This window comes from Electrona antarctica, assembly GCF_951216825.1.
Source record: "Electrona antarctica genome assembly, chromosome: 1".
NCBI classification, from domain to species: Eukaryota; Metazoa; Chordata; class Actinopteri; order Myctophiformes; family Myctophidae; genus Electrona; species Electrona antarctica.
This window is the reverse complement of record NC_136806.1, coordinates 17948392-17966655: the sequence shown is the minus strand read 5'-3', so window position 1 is coordinate 17966655 and position 18264 is coordinate 17948392. Positions and strand designations below refer to the sequence as shown.

General features: G+C 45.1%; 1 protein-coding gene across 2 annotated transcripts in view; it reads left to right on the top strand.

Moving 5' to 3' along the window:
• The first annotated feature begins 7127 nt into the window (after positions 1 to 7127).
• Positions 7128 to 18264, top strand: part of rapgef2b (Rap guanine nucleotide exchange factor 2b) — a 51761-nt gene continuing 40624 nt past the window's right edge. For both annotated transcript variants that reach the window (XM_079508034.1, XM_079508033.1), the window contains exons 1-2: positions 7128 to 7233; positions 13235 to 13412. In XM_079508034.1, the coding sequence (XP_079364160.1) occupies positions 13259 to 13412 (154 nt within the window). In that variant the 5' untranslated portion in view covers positions 7128 to 7233; positions 13235 to 13258. The remainder of the gene's footprint in view (positions 7234 to 13234; positions 13413 to 18264) is intronic.

Genomic DNA, 18264 nt, shown 5'->3' with positions numbered 1-18264 from the left:
GGTTCGTCATGTGGTTGAAAAGATTGAGAGTCACTGAGGTACTACAAACCGTACAGCGTGCCGTTTGTTTTATTTTATTTATCAACTTCCAACAATGTGCTAGTCTGCACTCAACAAGGCAGCCCAAACTACATCAGGCAAGTTTCGACATCTGTATATGGTCGAGAGTCGAGAGAGACTGCCCCACCCTGTTTTTTTTGTACATCATGACGTTGAATATTATCTTACAGTATACCTTAGCACAGCTCCAGCATACAGCAGAGAGAGAGAGGGAGCGAGATAGAGGGAGAGAGAACCGCCCAGTAATGTAGGCCATTAGGTCGACTGTGTCATCTGAGGAGCACCACATCTGCTCTGATGCGAGTTGAGCTTTGCCCGTTGCGTTTACATCCACGCTTAATCCCCACATGACAGCTGATCGTAAATAATTTGGGCCTGGCATTATTATTATTTATTTTATATTAAAGTATTCGTATCTTTTAATTTCAATCGATTCTCATGATTCCACGGAAGAACGGAGTAGTACTGCAGCGGGCCTGCGTGACGTTGGGACGGCTAACCACACTGCATTTGCTCTACTGTAGTTCATATATTAAATGCATATTAAGTACATAACACTGTACATAAGTCATCACGGTCATAGGGCTTGATGGACTAACGGCTACTGACCCCACCCCGCTGCCGATCTAGAGCAGCTTAACGATAGCGTGGCGTTAATGTGTTTGTGACGTCCATATTGGTGTAAGGCTCAAACATGCCAACGCATCGGAGGGGTCGGCAGTGGCACCACAGTACCGGATGCACCCTAGTGCTTTATTGACTGGCAGACGGATGACCTAAATATGGTGGAGAGAGAGAGAGAGAGAGAGAGGACTACATCTTTGTCATCCTTATTATCTACTCCTCCCCCTGTCCCTCCCCCCTCTTGCCAGGAGGCGGGGTTGATGGGACATTACATGGTGGTTGTAGCTGGTTATTGATATTGACATGCAGACCTCTCCAATATCGGGTTGGACTGACATTATTGACAGACTTCCCCTTCCCCATAGCGGCGTTTCCCTTTAATTACCCACAGTGCAGTGTGTTAACTTACTGCACAGCGTGTCTACATATATACAGAATCACCAGGATTGTTCACTAAAAAGAAAGAATTACAGAAAGATTTAAAAAATAAATAAAAATGTTTTTGATGTTATACTTTGGCGGGAATTGCATGAAATATAACGTTAGAATGTAAGAATGAAGCTGAAAACCCAGACATCAAGCACTAAACGTGTTAAAACCAGCACGCCTATGACAGCACATGACAATTACAATGTACAATTTAGCGACTTACAGTAAGCAAGAACAACATGGTAATACATCAAATGCATAGAAATTGACATCATGAATCATAAGCAAGCTAAGGACGTAACATCTGTCTAACAGTAGAATATATTGTTAGTATACACTATAGACTGCCAAATCTATATACAATTCTATCTAAAATACATACGTTTAGCATACGCCTGTAAGGTCGTCGAGGCTATAGTGGCTAGTGGCAAGTACAACGTGGGTTGTAAGAAATTTGAAGAAAAATAACCTAGATTGACAGCTGACTTGGGGAAACAGACATTACGGCCGTTCTGAGGTGTATATCACACCGCGACAACACACCAAGCCTTAATCAGTCTTTGTCTCAGCGGCCATCAGTGTGAAGTGAAACACAATAAGATTTGCTCAGAGAGTGCTTTCAGACAGAGATATGCATCACCACTAACGCAATAGACTGTCCAGCCAGTCATAATGTAGGAGTGGGCCAAAGGCGATGAGAGTGAGTTTGATCACACGAGGAGATGGGGGGAGGGGGGGGACCACCCGCCCTCAGGCTGAACCCCCCCCCCCTCCCCACCGATCCTCCAGGCGGCCATTTTGGCTGGTGCAGCCATCCAGATAATTAAAGATGAAGGGAATATTTTTTGACACAGTCTAATCACATCACACCTCCACAAACACCGCTGGACACCGGCACTGTCCTGCCTAAAAGGGCTCTGTAGCTCGCTTCATTCACGGGCCCCTAAAAAAGATTCTAAGTGGAAACATTTCCTACGGTCCTTTCTGGAGTGGGTTTGTAGCAGCATTGTAAAGACACTTTTTTGTTGTTGACATTTTTATGCTTGGATAGATCAGTTTAGAGAATCTAAGGGAGGAGAGACATGCAAGAGTGGAGTCGGATTTGACTAACTGTGATTATGTTAAGTTTACACTTTCACCAGCAACAAATAAATGAAATGAAAAAGTAGCGTGTGATAGAGCAGGACGTCTCGATGATGCACATAGTCACGTTTTTATTTTTATTTCTTTTTTTGAAGATATGTTTTGGGCTGTTCTGCCTTTATTGATAGGACACAGTGGAGATAGACCAGAAACGAGAAGAGAGAGACTGGGAATGACACGCAGCAAAGGCATGCGCCTATATGTGGTATGTGCCTGGACCGCTAGGCCAGCGGGCGCCCCACATAGTCACGCTTTAACATTGCGTGGAACGATATATTTTGACACCCATTCCTGTTAAGTGTGTGTGAAGCTCGTTGGCAGCTCTGAATAACTTGTTACACCTCTGAAAAGCCAATTCCCTGCTGCAATCCTGTTTCCAAGTGCTTATTTTTTTCTTCTTTTAAATAACTTCCCATCGTTGGCTGCAGTTGATGAATTCAGAGGAGTCATTTCAAAGCTAGTTTCCCATAGACTGTGGTGTTAATTCCAGCTGCATAACTGGTCGGTTCCCAGCTCCAACACTCTGTAATTAAACAGCAGAGCAGATGAGTGCTTCACAGTCTGTGATAATGGAGGGTTTTCCCTGTGCAAGTTCGTTTGGAGAGAGAGATGATGGCTCGAATCCATTTAATTGCAAATGTAGCCACAGGCGTTCCTTACTCAATCATCAGAGTGACATTTCCCACCTATTTCCAGGCTTATCAGTGGAAAATATGCTTATTTTAACTCCAATCTGGGAATGGGGGTTGTCGGATGTCACTTTAGAGTCCTCTGGGGGCTAATTCAGTGACACGTGGTAGGAGGTAAATGACCCCGTTTGACATTATGGCTGTGACCAGCCCCCTTTATGACCAGCCCCTTATGGCTGTGACCAGCCCCCTTTTAACACAATAAAGGTGTGATTTACAGTTCTAATGGTGAGTTGGTGTCAGAGATGTCGACATGATAATTTAATTAGTGTGTTTTCCCCAACAGGGCAACCAGACTATAGAAATGATCAATTAGTCTGATTGCATTCTGTCGTTCTTCTTTACATCTCCTGATTGTTTGTATGTATTGTGCAGCACTCTGGAAACCTTGTGTTTATCCATCCATCCATCCATCTTCAACCGCTTATCCGTAGTCGGGTCGCGGGGGCAACAGCTCCACCAGAGTGCTCCAGACTTCCCTCTCCAGAGCAACATGTACTTTATAAATGAATTGGTTTGGATTGGACAGAATACACAAAGTATTTAATATTTATATGGATATTCCTCTACCAGTTCCCTGTCAGGAGATCTTGTGACCCACTTTCAGGTCTCAACATACTGGTTCCAAAACATGGTGTAGGCCAGGCTACATACAGTAGTGGCTTGTTTTTGGGTTTTTCTTTTACTCAAAGCTTTCAACATGTTTGTCATTTTATTAGGCTAATTGCTTTAGCTTTAAGATAAATTTTTTTTGAGCCCCTCCTATATCCAGGTGTGTGTGTGTGTGTGTGTGTGTGTGTGTGTGTGTGTGTGTGTGTGTGTGTGTGTGTGTGTGTGTGTGTGTGTGTGTGTGTGTGTGTGTGTGTGTGTGTGTGTGTGTGTGTGTGTGTGTGTGTGTGTGTGTGTGTGTACAAACATTGTCCTACACAAATTCCCATTGACAATGAATGGACAATTTTACGTCATAGTGTCTGAGCAAATTGACATAGTGTCTATTTTACGTCATGATGATGTACGATGATAAGAGCGCCCCTCACTTCACACAGGTGTGATTTTTTAATTTATTTTTGTATATTTACATGGGAGCGTGTAGAGGGACAGGAAACCTGGCGCAAGGAGAGTGCATAATGTGCAAGATACATGACGTGAGTCCAAGTCAAACTCGGGTCCTCCACAATCACAAGCAGCATCAGGCACAGAAGTTTTAAGATAAATCTTTATGTTTCACTGATGTAAAATGCATGTTTTACTGGCTCTACAATACATCTATGTTTGTTCAGTTTTGTTATGTGAGTCGGGAATTAAATCCCACCAAAGCTTTCAGTCGTGTCTCTCCTATACTGTCTCCCTCTCAGCTTTCCTACTGTCTGTCTCTCCTATACTGTATCACTCTCATGGTCTTTGCTGCTGTCTGTCTCTCCTACGTCTCCCTCTTATAGATATCCTACTGTCTCACTCTCAACTTTCCTAGTGTCTGTCTCTCCTACACTGTCTCCCTCTCAGCTTTCCTAGTGTCTGTCTCTCCTACACTGTGTCCCTCTCAGCTCGCCTACTGTCTCTCCTACACTGTGTCCCTCTCAGCTTTCCTAGTGTCTGTCTCTCCTACACTGTGTCCCTCTCAGCTCGCCTACTGTCTCTCCTACACTGTGTCCCTCTCAGCTTTCCTAGTGTCTGTCTCTCCTACACTGTGTCCCTCTCAGCTTTCCTAGTGTCTGTCTCTCCTACACTGTGTCCCTCTCAGCTTTTCTAGTGTCTGTCTCTCCTACACTGTGTCCCTCTCAGCTTTCCTAGTGTCTGTCTCTCCTACACTGTGTCCCTCTCAGCTTTTTTAGTGTCTGTCTCTCCTACACTGTGTCCCTCTCAGCTTTCCTAGTGTCTGTCTCTCCTACAATTTGTCCCTCTCATCTTTTCTAGTATCTGTCTCTCCTACACTGTCTCCCTCTCAGCATTCCTAATGTCTGTCTCTCCTACACTGTGTCCCTCTCAGCTCGCCTACTGTCTCTCCTACACTGTCTCCCTCTCAGCTTTTCTAGTGTCTGTCTCTCCTACACTGTGTCCCTCTCAGCTCTAGTACTTGCTGTGTCAATAAAGACAAAATATAAAAATCACACTTGTGTGAAGTGAGGGGCGCCCACTGTATTTATATCAACCACATGACGACTTACGTCGCCACATAGTGCTCTAAACAAACATTAAAATCCATATACTTGGCCTGCAAACGATTTGCGTCGTAAGTGCTCTAAACAAAACAAAAATCCATAGACTTGGCTGCCTTATGACGTAAGCCTTCTAAAGCCATGCATTGGAGGGGCAAAAGGTTCTTGGACAGCTCACTGTCACCTCTTCAGAATTCAGATTGTTGCATTTTGTGTGATTGCTCTTCCAACTCAGACGGTGTAAGAATTGCCATTAGTTTACCGTGGTGTGCTTTTTGTTCCAGAGTCCCTTTACATTTTAAGTGGTTGCACTTCACACGTCCACACACTCTTGACTGTCATATCTCACACTCGCACAAAGTGGACTGCTTTAATCAAGTGGCTTTGACTTTTTTTGTAGGCGTTAAATGTAATATTGATAATGTGTCACAGTCAAAGAGGTGGAGCTGAGTGACCCTGCCTCCAGACTCTAAATAAAATATCTGGCCCTGAAATATTCATAAATGAATATTCTGTATTGGCCTTTGAACTACTTTATTTGTCATTTGGCTTATATTCATAACTGGTCTCTTGGCGGGCGTCCTAGCAGGATATGAATGTATGTCATTTCAAATGGAAAAACAAATCAGCAGCACGGAAATGTGACCTGAAATTGATTACAGGAAAACACAAATAACATTATTCTTTCTATTTAAAATAAGGTCATGATTTCAGTAATAATGCTTACAATTATGGTAGTTAATAATACAACAATATACCACTACCGCTATACTGCGAAGAATAACCTGCCAGGTTTCTTCAAATACCTGCTGCTATCAATAGTGCAGTTGTTTATATGAAATCCTTTCTCCAGTGTAGTTGCTTTCATGTACCCCATCTCACCTCATTTAAATTCAGCTTTACTAATAAATAAATAAAGCTTTACTTTTGGAGTTCCTTCTCTCCCCTGATCGGGGACATGATGATTACTGAAATGCAGGGTAGTATTTCCATATGAAACTGGGTTGGCTTCATTAGCGATATGCTATGATATTCTACACAGTATTCTACTGTCTGTAGTGGTGTGTGTTTCTCCAAACGGGGTTTCCCTCCCTGCTGTGTTTATGCATGCTGTTTGACTGCTCTGTGCTTTGGTGGGGGTGTTTCCTCGTTGTGTGCAGAGACTGGTTTCATGTACAGTTCCTCGTACCCACTCTAGCTTGTGGTGGTGGGAGTGCATGGGCTCTATGCACACATGCCATTATTAGAAAGAACTTGGGCCCCTTCCCTACTTTCTTCACAGGTGTTACCGCTGATACTAATGAACTCTGTTCCATTCTGGTCAAACAGAGTCAGGGTGCTGCTATTGTGCATGTTGGCTCATTGGAAAGACTCTGCAAGCCAAGGTGTCCTTGAGTGGGTTCCAAATGGCCCGTACGGGTCTTGTTAGTACACTCTGTGAGTGTACAAAAATGGAACCAAATGGACCTACACTCTAAGAGTTATGGGGTCCTTTTTCCATTAAAAGGTATGAGAACCACTGCACTAAATGGAACAGAGCCTTCATTAGTATCATCGGTAACGCCCGGAAGTAGGAAGAGTTATTCTGTGTGCATTATATAGCCCATAGTCATGTCGTTCCTGTTCTCTAAAACGATGTGAGTCCTAATGGTTTGTGCATCACTCACCGATCAGCAGTTTAGTCCGACGATAGAAGCGGAACGTCAATTCTTCAGCCACTCAAAATCTCACAGTTTGCAACTGACTGACTGACCAATCAATCAATCCCAGGCACCCCTCTGTGGCAGCCCAGAACTCCACATTTGCATGTCTATGAGCACTGTGTGTGTGCACACACGTGTATTCCTCCACAGGGATTAATAAAGCCAATCTTGGTCTTCATTGATTGTGGTGGGAAGAGAAGAGGTTTGCAGGAACTAGGCGCTATTATTGCGGGGCCGGTTAGTTTAAGGAAACAAGCTATAGTGGATGTGGTGTGTATGGTGCTGGTGGATCTTTGGTCGGTGTGTGTGTGTGTGTGTTTCAGCAGACTTCACCTGGCTGACCCACAGGTGACCCACGTTTCCTCCAGTCATTCAGGATGTAGCATCACCAGCGACTCTGGAAGCAGCAGCCTGTCTGACATTTACCAGGTAAGCTCCCAGCGAGGCTAGGCCCCTAGTATAGCTCTTAGCTCCTGCTTAGTATGTAGCTCCCAGCGAGGCTAGGCCCCTAGTATAGCTCTTAGCTCCTGCTTAGTATGTAGCTCCCAGCGAGGCTAGGCCCCTAGTATAGCTCTTAGCTCCTGCTTAGTATGTAGCTCCCAGCGAGGCTAGGCCCCTAGTATAGCTCTTAGCTCCTGCTTAGTATGTAGCTCCGCTCCCATAGGCCCGTGGTTCCTAAACTATTTCGTTTGCCCGAGCTGGGACCCCAACCTAGTGAAATTGAACGATCTGCAAGCTTGTAGAGCTTGTAGATAGGCTATTTTCGCTTTTTCTTATAACATTGGATTTTTGATTTATGAAATTTCTCAGATTTAAAATTTTATTTATTCATGAAATTACATTTGAAAACAAATGAAATAATTGAATTTGTTTGCTTTTTTGGGAATGTTTTTTTATTATTATTATTATTATTATTATTATTAATATTAATTAAAACAAAATAAATAAAGGGACCCATAAAAATGTGTCCGTCGGGACGTAGTGTTTGGGAACCACTGTCTTAGCCCATAACCCATAGTGAGCTCCCAACCCCTTGCCCCTAAAACGTAGCTCCTCGCCCACAGGACCTATCCCCTGGATTCTACTGCAGGTCCCGTTTGTTTTGAGATTTTGCATAAAGCTTCTTATCAACGGACTGATACCAGAGGAAGCAGTGACTATAAGTCATTATAAATTGATATTATAGCAGAAAATAATAATACTGGTGCTCTGTGCCCAAGTTATATATAAAAGAAAACGTTAACAGAAATAGTTAGCACATTCCCTGCCCTTGACGCAGATCTGCGTCAAGCCCAATTCAGTGGTTTACTGCCGTCCTTTTCTAGTGGTTTTGGTTCATGATAGCTTGCCGTCGTAATGCTACATCCATTAGCATTGGGTTGCTAGGCAATGAAATAAACCGTACCGTAAGCAATATTGCCGGGCCCATTCACTCGTTTCAAATGCCTGTATTCAACGGCCTACAGCCATTGAACTGACAGTTGCGGTAATACTATGGCCTCTCCAATTCAAAGTATATATATTAGTGTCCGTCACAACACACACCGTTAGATACATCTGGTTCTGTTTTTGGCGTCTCCGGTGGATCCTTCAAAATAAGGGTTTTTCTGAAAAATGGCAGCAGTTAACGGGTGAATTAACAAATTAATGCTGGCAGGGAATGTGTTGGTTAATAGTCTAGTTCAGACCGATGACCAAAATGTGGTTCTAAAACGGGACAGTCCACATCCAGGCGCCGATCCGTGACCGTTTCCACAGCAACAGTAGTGTCCCAGTCGTCCCCCAGGTGCACTCTGGGATATCAACTGGACACAGCGTACAGTCCACATCTAGGTGTGAACATAGCCTTTCAGAGGCTTTCCCTCTTTTGTCTCATTTGCTTGCTCTCTTTTATCTCTCCCTCTCTCGCAAGCAGGTGGGTTGCGCGACAAAAAAAGGACTGCGTTTGCATTTGTGTGCGCATGTGCGTGCAAGTGTGTGTGTGTGTGTGTGTGTTGCTGTAACATTACAATGGCAGATTTGTGAACAACATGTGTGTGTCTGTGAACAGAAATGCATAGCTTGTTGGTTGCGATTGGACAAGTTGAATCTCTTAATTGCAACGGTGTAGTTCAGACCACTGCAACTTGTCTCTGCAATGTTCTGCAATGGTTTCGTCGCATCGCAAATGAACTAGGCTTGCACTGGCTGCCTAGTTATAGTACTATGGCCTTATGTTGTTAGCTTGATATGTTGCTGCTTTGCAAGATGTTCTATTTGGATTTGTTAAAACAAAAAGATCAATCCAGGAAGAGAAAAAAAACTGAAATGAACAACCAACACATACACGCGCACACACATACACACACACACACACACACACACACACACTCACACTCACACACACTCTCACACACACAGACACGTGCACACACACACACAGACACGTGCACACAGACACGTGCACACAGACACACGCACACACAGACATGCGCACACACAGATACACACACACACACACACACACACACACGTCGTCTCGTGACTGTCGGAGCCCCAAAGCCAATCGCTGCTAATCCTCTTAGTGCAATGCTCCTTCCCTATTGGCTCAGACCACAATCACCTGCTGTGGGCCTATTTCTCTCTCTCTCTCTCTCTCTGTGTGTGTGTGTGTGTGTGTGTGTGTGTGTGTGTGTGTGTGTGTGTGTGTGTGTGTGTGTGTGTGTGTGTGTGTGTGTGTGTGTGTGTGCGTGTGCGTGTGCGTGCGTGCGTGTTTGTGTGTGCGTGTGTGTGTGCAGGAGCATTAATCTGAATCAGTTTGTTTTTAAGCACAGTTTTAAATGAGTGTGATGAACAACACGTACACAGGAGCATTAATCTCAACGATTATTTTAAAGAGCTTCCATTTGTGTGTGTGTGTCCGTGTGTGTGTGTCTGTGTGTCCACGTGCGTGCTGAAGCTGTTTGCAGAGCCTGCAGACATACTGTAGTGTACATACTGTTAACAAAGTCTTTAGTCTGTGGTGCTAAACCCAAACAATCACTTAAACTGTAGTACCTCAATTATGCACGCATGCACGCACGGACACACACACTTTATCCATACCCCTTTCCTCCTGAGTTCTCAGTCTCTCTCTCTAGTTTCATTATTAGCTAAATAACAAAATATATAAAGAAAGAAAAGCATTAACCACAGAAGAATGTCTCAGTACATCCGTACGGCTGCCCAGTACAGCCACAGGGCCCTATCTTAACACCCAGCTCTGTCTGGTTTGCTGGTTACAACTGGCACAGTTTTCAGTCACGGCCCAGTGCACACCTTGTAGCAAATATATACGTGCACCCTCCCATCTATGTGCCCATGGGTGTGTCGGTCTTAAAGTGCCAGGCAAAGTGTCTGCTATTAGCACTCTGCTTGCAATCCACATGTATTCAAATGTACATGGTGCCACTTTCAACATGGCAGATGACCAACCTTGCTGAGAGACATTTAGGTTATATGAATAAAAAACTGATTTCACCCACTGCTTTGTGGCTGTAATGCTGTGATGTGATGTGACATCATGCACTGATTCTGGTTGTTGCATTGGACTGGCCACCAGCCAATTTGCAGTGCTGGGAGTGGGAGGTACCAAAATCGTAAATAGTTTTTGTGGTCAGAAACGGCAGAAAGCACTTGATTCAACTTTAATTCATCAATACAGTTGAGTTGACGGATAGCTGCTGCGGTGCAGCTTTCCACACCACGATGGCAAGGGGAGGGAGAGAGAGAGGGAGAGAGATAGAGAGAGAAGGATAAGGATAAGTACACTTTATTGGCGATATCAACTGTGTTTAAGAACCTTCGTGATTCTGATATCTCTGTATGCATCAATAGTAGGTGGTCCACCAGCCGTTTGCTCTTAATGTTTGAGCAGTGAGCTTTTGTTTTCCCTGTCTGCAGACATCATCATGTCACTTTAAGCACTACACTTTGTTTATGTACATAAACACTGTGTGTAACTATGTCGTCGTCCCACAGTGACCGTGTCCCCTGTGTTCCCCGTCACTCGGCAACAAGGCAGGCTAGCCGACAGCAAGGCCTTGCTGTTAGGTGAGCGAGTGTCCTGCCGTGCACTCTGTGTGGCGACAGAGTGTGCCGTCCGAGGTGGCTACAGCCATGGTGTATGCATGGAATAACAATTTATCCTGTGTTTCCACATAATAGAGCATAGCACCGGGCGATGCCGCCTGCGTTATGCTAACTAGCGGTAGCGGTCTGGCTACAGTCAGCCACATGAATGATGCATGTAAACACCCAGCCAAAGGGAAAGCGGCCCCAGCCTAAAGGCCAATAAAACGCTATGGTTTGCGAAATCTTCTGTTGTAAATGGCATACACGCAGCTCCCCCATTGGCTGTTTCAGGAAGCAAACCGTCAACATCACAGGGTAGGTTTGGGGGGGGTCTAACCCCCCCTGTCCTCATTGACCACTGTGAACCCAAGAACCCTGCGACACCCCGTCACGTCACTAGGTTTACCGCTGAATAAAACATTAAATCAGTTCTTCAGAAGTGAGGGCTTTGAAGACATTGATCCAAGAATAGACATGATGAAATATTAACATCAACTGCCACTCTCGCGCACGCAAGCAACGCATGCACACACAGCAATGCATGTTGGGTTGCAGGTGCATGATGGGAACTTCTAGTACTGTACAAGCACTACAGTATGAGCAGCTCTGTTATGGTTAGGTAATGCATTGTAGCGGAGCACTAGGTAACAGATTGTTGCGTAGCAGACCTGCATTCACGCTTTGCAGAAAACACAGCTTCTGTCTAGACAGCTTCTGTCGTTCTCAACCTCTTCAGGGCGGGACCCCCAAAATAATTATATTTGTGTGTGTGTGTGTGTGTGTGTGTGTGTGTGTGTGTGTGTGTGTGTGTGTGTGTGTGTGTGTGTGTGTGTGTGTGTGTGTGTGTGTGTGTGTGTGTGTGTGTGTGTGTGTGTGTGTGTGTGTGGGGTCCATGTCAGTCGGTGACTGACAGGGTGACTCTGTTGCGGATAAGCTTTGCTACGTTTCCCTACGTTTCTGTCTCTGAGGATCTCCCACTCTTCTCTCTCTCACACACGAACAAACACACACACGAACACGCAAACCCAGCCGCCCCGCCCAAGCCCCTGCTGTCTGTCCCCACCCACCCACCCGGGGTGAAGCAGCGAGGAGCGAGGGCTCTGACTGGTCTCTCAGACGGCGGCTCTGAAACATTAATGAAGGTGTTTGTACTGGAGGACATATGACGGAGATGTCATCTCTGAGCGAGGCCAGAGCGGAGACGGACGGGAAATAAAAACTAACGGAGCTACTCTGTCTGTCTGTCAGTGCGCTTGTCTGTCTGTCAGTGGGATGAAAGATGCGTGCCGGCCTGGGCTTCTTCTGCAGGCGGTTTGGCAAGGCAAAGTTTTCCACCGTTTGCGGTAACACGGCAGAGGCTGAACTCCGCTTTCAGGTAGGAAGGAAGGCTCGTTCTTTGTCGTAACGTCGGTGCATTGAATCGTTTGAAGTTGCACGCGATGTCACGTTGATGCGTGATGTCATGTTGATGCGCGTTGATTGTTGTGTGGGGTCGACGGAGCGACGTCCCGATCTTTGTCTTTGAAGGTGTTGTTATTGTTTTTATGCAAGCGGAGGAAATCCATCTGTCACTTAACTCTTGACAAACATGCATCGTGTTCCCATGGGTGTCTCTCTCTCTCTCTCTCTCCTCCGACTGTCTGTCCATGCGTTTCGTCTGGTGCTTTCAAAGAAGCGGGCTCTAGCTGGGAGCTGTGCAGCCTGCTGAAGGCAGAAACGGAGCGAGAGGACAGGAAAAGCTGGTGTTTAATTAGCTTGTTACTATGCATAGCTGGCTGTTTGGTATGCAGCGTTGATGCCTGTCTCTCTCCCATACTACTGTACTGAATATCTCTAATCTATCACACTAAAATGGTTCAACTCGTTGCTTTGCTGAGCGTGGAATATTATGGTCATGTTGTAATAAAAAAACACTTTGTGCTGCACAACCTGATTATTTTAACCCTGCACAACCTGAATGGCTGATTATCCTAACCCCCTTTTCTGCCTTTCTTCCCCAGTGTGCTTGTTTTAATCCTTATTTCCACAGAGAATGCCGATTGAACACGGATTGGAAGGGATAATGCCTTGCTCAAAGGCAACTCAACGGTAGCTATATTAACCGGTGGCTGTTGTCATTGGCGCTGCATGGGAGCATTGGAAGAGGCTATGTTGCAGAGACTGACCGCTTGTCCTACTGTCCTACTGTCCTACTTGTCCTACTCCCCAAAAGGTCGAGGGATTGCGTTTCTTCTTCATCCAGCCTGGATTCAAAGCCCCTCCTCAACCTCTTCCGTTCCGAGCCCACAACCTCATCGATCGCTGACTGACCGTGTTGTCTTTGTCTTGTCGCCCATAGGCCACGGAGAACGAGCCAGGGGACATGGACCTCAGCGGGCTGCCGGAGACGGCCGTGGACTCGGAGGACGACGACGACGAGGAGGACATCGAGCGGGCGTCGGACCCCCTGATGAGCCGAGACATCGTCCGGGACTGTCTGGAGAAAGACCCCATGGACCGTACGGACGACGACATCGGTACAATATTTTATATTTGCAGTTCTAGTGGTCTTTAACTGAGAGACTTACACAATGAGGTACAGGTTCAACCCTTTTGATATCAAGGTCCATTATTTATTCGGCATTTGCGCCACGGACCACCGTTTGATGTGAATTAGCCTTTGAGGCCCAAAAATATTGTTCACAATTCCATGCTGTATTGATGTGGTACCACTAGGAGAGATAACAGACAAAATAACAGTTATTCTACATTCGCTCATTTTATAGAGATATTGTAAATTAATAATGCAGATGTTTAACAATAATTGAACTCTTGAGCGCGTAAAATGAAACCAAATGGACCCGTACGGATCCATTTGGTTTCATTTTATGCTCTCAAGTGTTAAAGATCTATAAGTGTCAATTTGGTTGAAAACCACTGATCTATATCATTGGTTCTCAAAGTGGGGTCCGGGGACCCCCAGGGCTTCTTGAGGGGGTTCCAGGCAGGGGGTCCACAGATAAATAATTACTAAGGAACCATAACTCCGAGAGTGTAGCCTACAAATGAAACCAAATGGACCCTTATGAGTCCATTTGATTCCATTTGTACACTCTGATGGTCTGCCTGTGGTCTAGTGCATGGGGTTCCCAAAGGGGGGTCCAGGGACCCCCATGGCCTATAAGCTATTTTCAAAACATCTTGACATTCTTTGAAAATGTCTGAATATGAAAATAGGGCCCTATGTGCTCCATTTTCGTCACCGCTAAAGCCCTTATCCCTAAACTTCTTTGCCTTTTTGTACTATTTTGAAAAACATTTTTGAATAGTTCAACTAGCCAATCTACATTGACACGTTGTGAGCTTGTAGACTGGTCATTTTAACTATTCAAAAATGTTTTGCAAAATAGTAAAAAAAAGGCAAAGAAGTTTAGGGGTAAGGGGTTTAGCGGTCACTTCCCTACAGGAATTTATAAAGTTGCAATTATGAAATATAAATACTACTACTACTACTACTACTACTGCTACTACGACGACGACGACAAAAACACATGCATATTTATTTTACTGATTTGAATACTGACTATACACTACACTTTCACTTACTTTGTTTAAACAGTGGCACCACTATATAAATGTCACAAATATGGAATCACAACGTTTAGAAATGAGCGAGAACGTAAACAGCCATGCAGCTTATCCAGACAGATGTGTGTGAGGATGATGACGATTATGGGCGGATGCACTGGATATAGAGATACCCCCACCATCCCCCACCGCCACTGTCCCCCCCCCCCACACACACACACACCACTGTCCCACATCCCACCCCCCATACACACACACCCGCAGGCTTTTCTAGGTCACATCCCTCCCTACTCGTCTTCTTTCCTCTCTCCTCTCCTCCTCTCATCCTGTCTTCTCCTCTCATCTCAGCTCCTCTCCCTTCTATCCTGGTGCATTATTAAACTTTTAAGAGCTTCCGCACCCACACACACACACACACAGGATTCTCTCTCTTGCACACACACACACACACACACACACACACACACACAGGATTCTCTCTCTTGCACACACACACACACACACACACACACAGTGTCTCTCACACCAACACACGCGACATTTCCATGCCAAGTGCAGGTCAGCCAGCCTAGACTCTGTGTGTGTGTGTGTGTGTGTGTGTGTGTGTGTGTGTGTGTGTGTGTGTGTGTGTGTGTGTGTGTGTGTGTGTGTGTGTGTGTGTGTGTGTGTGTGTGTGTGTGTGTGTGTGTGTGTGTGTGTGTGTGTGTGTGTGTGTGTGTGTGTGTGTGTGTGTGTGTGTGGTCTGTAGGGGATAGTCTCTGTTCCTCAGAACAGTGTGTACTCCGTGTCTGCTGCAGTGAAGGCCTGTACTATTGTTAGTGTACTAGTACTGTTGTTACTGGTCACTATTATCGCTGCCGCTCCCTGATATTGTTAAATGGTGCATTTATATAGTGCCTTTATCCAAGGCGCTTTACATCAATTCACCCATTCACATACACATTCACACACCACTGGCGGCAGAAACCATGCAAGTGTCTTGCTCAAGGACACTTTGACACTAACTCTGGGGGAGCCCAGGTTCGAACAGGCAACCTTGCAGTTACCATCCAGCCACTCTACCCCAGAGCCACCGCCGCCCCTGATACAGAGCCATCCTCCCTCCTAGGCTATGGGATGGGATACAAGGCTATGGACCAGAACTATTAGCCTGTGGGATCTGCACTAGTAACCAGCTAGTCTCGCGTGGCCAGACCGTTGCCTCTCGCAATTTTCAATGTTCCGTCATACAGTCTGGAGAACGGAAGCAGATGCGAGATGTGACGCCAGCCCTCACTTGGTGCAGAGGCAAAAACAAGTCCTACTCGAAGTCGAAGCAAAGCAGCGTGTCGATTGTTGAAGCTAAGGTGGCTAGTTCGTTTTCGGCGTTATTTCTTCTTTCACTAGTTTTGTCGGTGTTAATTCTATGATACTTTTCTGTGTTAAACTATCCACCCCCAAATAACATGAATCTCCCACTCCTATGACTCAGTTGTGTTTTCCGGTCTGAGCTTCCGTTACTCGGCTCTTGGGAGCTGTAGTTCCAGACTCTATAGAGCTTTCGGACATGTTGGAATAGTCTATAATTAGACTATACTAACCAGCTAATCACAGCCATGCAATCTGCTTGCACACGGCTCAAGGCTGAAATTGTTAAAGTTGCATGGCAGTTGATAATATTCATGTGCTTAATACTTAATATGTTTCAGCCTCACTCTTAGGCGCGATTCATACTCCTATTTTAGAGCCGAATAAAAGTCGGTTCGGCTCTGTAGAGCCTACAATGTGATTTGAGGTTCGGGGGGGGGGGGGGCGGGTACCGTCCTAAAGTCGGCTCTTCGGTGCTACTGAAAATTTCTGACGAGCTGAAATCATTTCGGCACTACAGCGCCGAAACAGCGTTAAAATAGAGTATGAATCGGCCCTTAGTTACACCAACCCTGCTCTTACAGGGTATGTTATTTATGTACATAGTTTTGTTCTTATTGGTGCAGTAGTGCTACGCATTAGAGATGAGCTTGATAACTTGCGTTGTCTATGTTCCTGTCTGCAAAGGAGTCACACTGGCTTGTTGGCTGACTTGTGAAAAGAAAATAATTTTGAAAATGGCAGCTGTACAAGGAGATGGGCTGGTCTTGCCAAATGTTTCTGAAGACATATATATCTCTCCAACTCCCTAACTCCTAACCATTAGCTAGAAGGTCATCCATGAAAAGCATTTTTATTTTATGCTTGAGAGGGTGGGTTGACAGCAAAAATAAGACACACACTAAACAGAAACTACCCCAACTTAGCCAAGCCCAAAATTACACAAACTCCTAATCAGAAAACAAAAAAACAAAGAAAAATTGCTACCCACTCCTAAAACCAGGCTGTTAAATCGTTCAATAACTTCAATCGTTCAATAGCCCAAATCTCTGCGACTCACACTCGGTCACTTCAGCATGATGGTGTTACAGTGAAATCGGTGACCTGCTGACAATCGTGTAGATATTCACATAATGTCAGTGTCCGAATGTAAATCGCTGCAGTTTGTTTATCAGCAGAGGTCAACCTAGCGGTATTTGCATGTAAGTTGTGTGAAGTCCACAAGATGGTCACATATTTCGGCAGGTCACCAATTTCACCATGACACCGCCATGCTGGAGTGATGGAGTGTGAGTGAGCGAGTTGCCGAGATTTGGGATATTGTAATTTGGGGGTGCATACTTAGTTTAGACTAGTCATTGGTTAGACATGGGTTAAGGTTAGGTTTAGGTGTGCTGCCCCGTGGGAGGTTAGGGTTAGGTTTCTGGTTTAAGGACTTCAGTGTTTTGCTCCATACTATTGTATGAGTACCGAACAAAGAATGTTTGCTTTCGCCATCTTTGTTGAAGAAGAGTCTGGGCAATTAAGGTTTAGTCTTACTAGATGTACTAAAGGTTTCTCAATCTTATATTTAGATTTAGTCTGGCTTAATCTAGTTACTTCTGAGGTAGGTTTCTGGAGGTCAATGATTAAAGTGTGATAACCTTTGAGGGGATTAAGTCCACCCATCAAGCCCATTAGTGTCAACCTCAGGCCATCAGATCATGGTCTGATTTTGAATCTAAATGGCTTTGTGTTTCTGCTATTGTCCTGGCTCTGTGGGAGGTTAGGGTTAGGGTGAGGGTTTGAGATAGGTTGAGCTAGGACACGCCCCCCTCATCTAGACTGAGTGGCAAAACATTGAGCAGCAGCAGGAGTGTTGGAGTTTGGAAGCGCTCGTTGGAAATCACTCAACCGTCCTGCGTACCACCTGTTTCTAAATGTCACATAATGCAGGAGGCAGCAAAATGTTGTGTTATTGAAAACAAGCACTTCCAAACTCTGACACTTGACAGAAAGTAGCTCATAACGTTTCTATGGTAGATTTTTATGAAACAAAAACTTTGCAGATAGAAAGAGGATAATTCAAGCTTTTCGTACAGCTGCAATATTGGTGATTTTAACATTGTTTAATGCAATCAGACAGGACTTTTGTTTGGATGAATGGGCTGTCAAGGACAAAGTAGTTTTTTGCCACTCAGTGGGAGTTCCCGCATAACTTCCAGGTACGATGATGACAGTCATGTGCATGCCCTCTATTGCACTGAGGGTGGAAGTGCGCCGTTAGGTGGCGTCCAGTCACGTGACTCACGTCCCTTCCTTTCATTACTTTCCTTGGCACCAACGCGGAAGTTTGCCCTCACTTGAGACAAGTTGAGAGCATACGCCCCAGAGCCCTTTCTATGTCTATGCTGTGGACAACCGGTCTCTTAAAACCCTCCACTAGGAGGCTATAACCAGTCAGCTCCTGGACGC